The sequence below is a fragment of the Colletotrichum chrysophilum genome (assembly GCF_026319265.1).
Source record: "Colletotrichum chrysophilum strain AFK26 chromosome Unknown scaffold_230, whole genome shotgun sequence".
In the NCBI taxonomy this organism is placed as follows: domain Eukaryota; kingdom Fungi; phylum Ascomycota; class Sordariomycetes; order Glomerellales; family Glomerellaceae; genus Colletotrichum; species Colletotrichum chrysophilum.
Window position 1 is genome coordinate 26,278 of NW_026517517.1, and position 6,342 is coordinate 32,619.

Consider the following 6,342-nt stretch of genomic DNA (forward strand, 5'->3'; position numbering starts at 1 on the left):
TTTTTTTGGTCTTCTACGTTTCCTTTTAGCCGCTGTCTCGTACCATTAGCAAATCCTATCCCACTTCGATAACATCGTCCATCCCTTCAAATATACTCTGAGGAAAGATCGTGGCATATCTAGTAGCCCTATTGGCCTAAAGGTTACCTGTATGATTATAAAAAACCGTTCTAATCTGTCGAATACTCGCCTAGCCCTTGGCTTCTCTAGACCTTCCAGTCTCTTGTTCAGGTTCATGGCTGACAAGTGAGTGGCTTCGATTGAGCTTGGGAATCCAGAGAGCCATATCCTTCAAAGCCGAGTCCTGTGATCCTCCTCTTAGAAGCTTTACCGAGATCTGCTTAGCAGACTGCTCCATGTCATTTGCTGCCATCAAACGTCCTTCGTTGGATTTCATGATGGGAGGTATCTTTTCATGCCCAAGAGATTGCCCCTCTGAGGTGATGAAGTAGTTTGCGTAGTAAAGGAGTGGTAAAGGGTTGCTTTTCCATACCATTTCCCGGTTCCGGTTCTTGTGCGTGCGAGCGATGGCCCAACCCAGAATAATGAGTTCGGCCATCAACATAGATGACGGAAAAAGTAGCCAGCGCCATCGGACTGTGATATATGTAACCTCCTCAAGTCCTCGACCGTGGAATCTGTAGAGTTCTCCACTTCCGAGCCCTGAAAGACTGGATCGGAATTCAGTTGTTATCCAGGCTGCGAAGTCCGTTATTCGCTTGTCGATACTTACTTTGCTTGACCTCCCACTCTCCCATAGCAATTCTAGCCACCATTTTCTGCCACAGTCAAGCACTGAAGTCCCAGATCTTGAGTTTTCCCTCCTACAACTGCCGTTGAAAATTTCGTCATTCAGGAAAGAGGCCAGAGTGGACCTGAAGGCGGCGTCCATTCTAAATACGCAAGGCTTCGGTACGGCTTCGATGGCATGCTCCGGTGCGCTCGGAGGTGACAGAATGCGGACTTCTGAGTCGCTAGCCAGTAGGCTCATCCGACCAAGAACGGTGGTGGTTTCGATATCTTCGTACCCATAAAGTGCATTGTTCACTCGACATGGGGCCTGCACGGCGGTGAGATCCCAAGAAGCTGGCAATGCATCAACTGGCCCCCCTAAAGATATGTTATTTTCCCTTTCCGAGTAGCTGATTGCGTCTGGATACATGGGTGTTTGATGAAGTGCGTCCTCGCGCAGTGTGTCGTTGAAGACGTCTGCTCCGAAATACTGCAGGCACGGCCACAGAGAGCATGTTCCCGCAAAGACGTGCGGCAAAATTGATTCGGCAAGCTGGCCTGTCGTGTGGTTGGAATTTGTTCCCATAGTTCTTGACGTGAATGTGAAATTGGTCATCGCAGCCCAATATTGTGGAAGTTGGGTTCCAGTACTATTTCTTGCCCATGAAGTGTCGTTGTCGGTTTTGACAATGAAAGCGTTGGGATCGCCCGCGCCGTTGACTGAGAGGCCATTCGGCAATTGGAAGGAAGAATCGCTGAGTTCAGTTACCAAGTGGGTGAGATCATGGCACCCCCCGCAGATACCAACCGACGCGTGCGTGGCTTCTTTACGATCTCGCTGAAATCGGGGCACAAATATGCATCGCCCAGTATCGCATATTGCCTCAATCCTCCCGTCGTTGCTCTGGGGATTTCCGAGGGCTGAGTAGATCATTCCCCGTATGCTGGCTTTGAAGTGCGCCTTACCCGAGATGTCGACATCCACATCGCCATCGCCCGGCGCTTCCACCCTCCGAGAAATGGGTATCCACGCAGCTGTTTCTGGAGGCACAATGTCTATTCTCCGCGCGATGCCCACTCCCTGCTGGACGAAAGGCCCGATAGCAAAAGAGAAGATAATGATAATGAGCGGTGGTAAGCAAGTAAGATCGCGTAGAGCGACTAGCGGGATCAGCTTCATAGCACCCAAAGTCCCGCGGCTCGCGTCGTCAAAGGCGTTGATGTGGTGAAGAGAACGTGTCGGAGAGCGCTTCGACCAAAACCATATCCACTTGAATTGTGATATGATTTCGAAACTGACGCCCACTAGGAGTGCTCTATAAACTGTAGAGAGGACTGCGAGGACAGAGTTGATATTTAGGGGTGACAGCCACATAAGGTCTGTTGTCGGTCTGCCGTCGGCGTAAAGTAGAATCGAAAGAATGCCGATCATGAGAGTCGCCGCGCCAGCGAGATTGAGAACCTCCGATGTCCGCAGTCTTACTATTGATGGCTTCTCTGGCGTTCTGTGACATTTGGCCTTCGTCTGAGATTCTCCTTGATCCATCTCGCTCGGAATCATGACAGGCTGATTTGGCGTCCATGACGTGGATGTTATCGGCTGTTCAGCATCAGAGCTTGCTCCTTGATGCTTTGACATGCCCAAGTTAGATAGCTCATGACTTTCGTCTTCGACAAAGAAAGCTGACTTGTCTATCAAGGGCTCCTCAAAACCAGTCCGGACATTACTTTTTCCAAAGTTGCGAATCATTTTAACGAATGAGTATACTGGGATTAAGTGTTGACGTGGGAATTGATACTGAACAAAATAGACAGAACGTGTTCTGGATTGATTATCATCTTGACGATGAGTAGACTTCTTATGAAATTGGAAGAGGCTTGCCGATGAGGTGGCTGGCTGCATGCATGCTGCTTATGCTGACATGCAGTCTTCCGTGAAAGCTCGGCCCCGGGGTAGGTATCCTGCGCAGCCTGCTCTGTCACACCATGGACGGAAATGAGAATTGAGACCTTTCTCGTCGCACTGCATTGCCAGTGTGTCAACGCTCTCGTCAACTTGTCTGTCTCACGCGAAAACACAAACCTATATCGTATGTACTGACTGAACATTTCTTGCGCCACTAAGCTTGCAAAATTTGAAAATCAGGCCATTTTCTCGTAAAATACGATAATGATACAGTGTCAAAAATGATATTACGGACGGTCTAGCAATGGGCCATATAATGTCGGGGTTAATCTTTCACGGAATGAACTTCTCCCCAGCTGAAGCCCAGCAAGGGCTTTCTTTGGTTCATCCAGTGTGATCGGCAAATGCACGCAATAGGGGGAGAAATCAGGCAAAAGGCGTAGTTTCAAGAAACGTTTGGCAGTACTGTGGGTGCTGGACAGTTCAGGAGGTGGGAAGCTGACCACCCATCTTCCAATACGGATGCGGTGCTTTACAGCCTGCCTTGCGCTTTGTCAAATCGGTTAGGAAAGTCTTGAATGCCAAGGCGAGTAAAATGAAGTGGAGGTTGGAACAAGTGTCATGACACTCGACTGAGCCCAGCCTGCTTTTTCTACTCCAACTCCAGCAATAGAAGGAAGAACATGATTGTTGGCAAACGTTAGGCGCCGCACATTATCAAGTAATCCGTGAATGTGCAGTAACGTCAAAATACAAGCCCCGAGGTCGTGCCAGGCATAAGTAACCAAAAATAACTTGAACCCCCTCTAAATCGAAGTTGGACGCCGTACCTTATTCGAAGCTATAGAGCAAATGTCCATCGAGAGGGATTATACCGGCGCTGCAACGTCGGCCTCGAGGTCACCGACCCGCAAAGGCGTCCACTATGGATATGTGTGCATAGGAGAGGCATTTGACTTCCTCTACATTCCGGATGATCCCACCAGCGTATACCATTCTGTAGGCGTGCCTAACTTGGATGTTCTAGACGATGACGAGAACAGGCTCCACGACACAGCTATTTGGCAGGTCTTCGCCTTCATTCTTCAAGGCCTACATGCTGAACCGCCTCCTGCGTCCTGGCACGACGCTGCCGCGACCCTTGTCACCTGGGCTCTAGAATACGACGATGTGTTAAGGAACCCGAAAAGGTGCGAAAGGGTAAGGAACCGTGCGCATCTCTTTACAAACCCCAACACTTGTGAGAGGTTACGCGCTCGCCGATCCGGGCACGCTCTTGGTGCAAGCAACCCGACAGCAGCGCGAGGCATCAAGACGAGAGTGGCCAATGTAGAAGAGGCGAAGATTAAGCGCTTGCCGTGAACAAGGTGTGTGCCTCACTATCGAGTTAGATGGCGGCTGAGAGGTTTTCTCAGGGTGGAGCGGGGTCGGCCTTTGAAGGCGCGTCGACGGTCGGCTTCTGATTTGGCTTGTGTGGGCTGCTAGCCGTCCGAGCCCTCGAATTTCGTTTGACGTGGTTTTGACATACGCTTCAAGTTCTCAACGAATAGAGCGAGGAAATATCGCCGACATGCGTGAAATAGACGAGCATCTCTGCGTTTCTTTGCTGAGAGCCGCACGTGGTCTCGACGGTGTCGACCTGGGTGCAAGTGACAACGAAAAGGGGTTAAAGAGCTTAACGAGAGCATAAATGTGTTCATCTTAAGTATTTGCCTGGGCCAACTAATATAGCTTGGTGACATGGACTCGTCGTAACGAATATGAGTAAGCCATGGAATAGCAAGTGAATGAAATGATCTGAACAGAGCATGTAACTCATGGAGAGTATAGGTACAATCTGCAAGAGCAGAAGTCTCCTACGCCGTCTCTATGCGGGTTTCCGGCTTACGTGCGTACACGATGTGTCTGATTGATGTTAGCCCAAAGCCCAGGTGGTTCGAGAAGTACACCTACAGGTCGAAGACCGGTTGCGTCCTGAAGTTCTTAAGAGCCTTGCGGAACTCGCTGCTTAAAACCAAGATCTCAGCCATTTCCCAGCCCATGACTTCTTTCAAAAGGAATATTCCAAACCCCTCGACGGATTTATCAAGAAATTCCAGTGCACCTGAGCCAACTTGCTTCAAGACGAGGTCATTGGCCCAGGCCCCAACAGGAATTGGCCACTTCCTTTCGACGATATCAACAAATCCTGCCGCTTTAAGGCTTTTAGCTATGCCATGATCACGACACTGAAGGCCCACTTTCCCGAGCCGGCCACAAGCTTCAAGAAGGTTTCCGGAAAAGGACTTAAAGGCATGCTCATCGTCCAGCTCCTGGATCTGCGATCGGAGCTCAATATCATGCTCTTTGACCTCAATATAGCCACCAGGTGCCATGCATTCAAAGGCCTGTTTATAAAGATCCGTCCAGTTAGATACGCAACCTTCAAGGTTGCGAATGTGAATAAAGTGAAAATGGTTATCAGGCCACGTCCACGGCTGCTCGATATCGTCGATCTGGAACTTGCAGTTGGTAGGGACCCATTTAGGCTGGATGGGCGATACGTCAACCCCGAAAACCTCGGCGGAGGGGAATTCATCGGCGAAATCGCTGCTCTCGTTAAACACATTTTCACGTTTAGCGCGCAAGCATCCAGAAACTCACATAGCCCAAATCCCGGTCCCAGTACCAAGGTCAAGAACCCTCTATGAACAGCGTGAGCCCTGTGATCTATACAAATCATTCATTAGAAGGCCGCTCACCTGCGGATTGTCACCGATTGGAGACAGGAAGAGCCTGTCCCCGAGGAACAAGGTCATAATCCAATGACTGTGTCGAAGGTTAGGGTTTGTGGGTAATATCAATAAGACCAGAAAGCCTTCTTACTTGATCTCAAGACCTTCATTCTGTCTCTCGTCATTTGGTCCCCAGTAGTCAACCTTCTGGGTATACGTTCGACCTTGGATGCGACGGTACTCGTAGATGCTTTCGCTCAAGGAAGCAGTTGAAGACGAAAAGATGCTAGAGCTGGTCAGTGTCTTCAGCTACACCAGTTTATGTCGGACTAACCTTCCGGTCTCCGCTTCGGACTGAGTTTCGGGTCCTTCCTCAAGGGCGGGGTCCTGCCATGAGCTGTGATCAGCACAGGTTCGCCGCCTGGGCTGCCGATACGTCCCCGGCCTTTCTATAGAAATACTGAAAACTCACAATGGTGATCGGTCCTTCAGCGCGTTCCACGCCAGCGGTGTTGGCTGGCGGCGGCGAGCCAGTTGGGGGCGCGGCTGGGTTTGCAGTCGCCAACATCACGGTCACTGTTGAATATTCTTTTGGTTTATGAGATGAGAGAAAATATCAAACGTTGTAAACCTGGACGTGGGCTTCCCCTCACTTTTCTAATGATCTCTGGTTGTCTGTTGGTTCTGCCTGCATGTGCACTTGCATACGGGTGGATCGGCCAAGGTTTCGAGTGCGAGGCCGGTCTCCCCGGACGAATAACGCACTTCGCCAGTCAACTCTACAACGGCTTCTAGACTGGTTTCGGAAGAGTTGAGGCACAGCGGCCCGCAGCGAACGACCACATTTGGGGCAATTTGCAAGGGGGTCTTGTCGAGGAGCGACTTATCAGCTGATTCTGGCGGATAAATGACAACCGAGCACAGAACCAACCTCTCGCCTAACTTTGCTTGGCATCTTCTATTAGTAAATTAGGAGCCATACCACCAATA

At 50.1% G+C, this 6,342-nt stretch overlaps 1 protein-coding gene across 1 annotated transcript; it reads right to left on the bottom strand.

The window, feature by feature from the left end:
• Positions 1–4,587: 4,587 nt before the first annotated feature.
• COL26b_013437 (uncharacterized protein) lies at positions 4,588–5,920 on the bottom strand (the record flags this gene model as incomplete). The annotated part of the gene is made up of 6 exons (XM_053186052.1): positions 4,588–5,227; positions 5,282–5,322; positions 5,380–5,446; positions 5,504–5,644; positions 5,687–5,739; positions 5,825–5,920. 6 exons carry the CDS (start codon positions 5,918–5,920, stop codon positions 4,588–4,590), a joined length of 1,038 nt encoding a protein of 345 aa, XP_053030005.1.
• Positions 5,921–6,342: the final 422 nt, after the last annotated feature.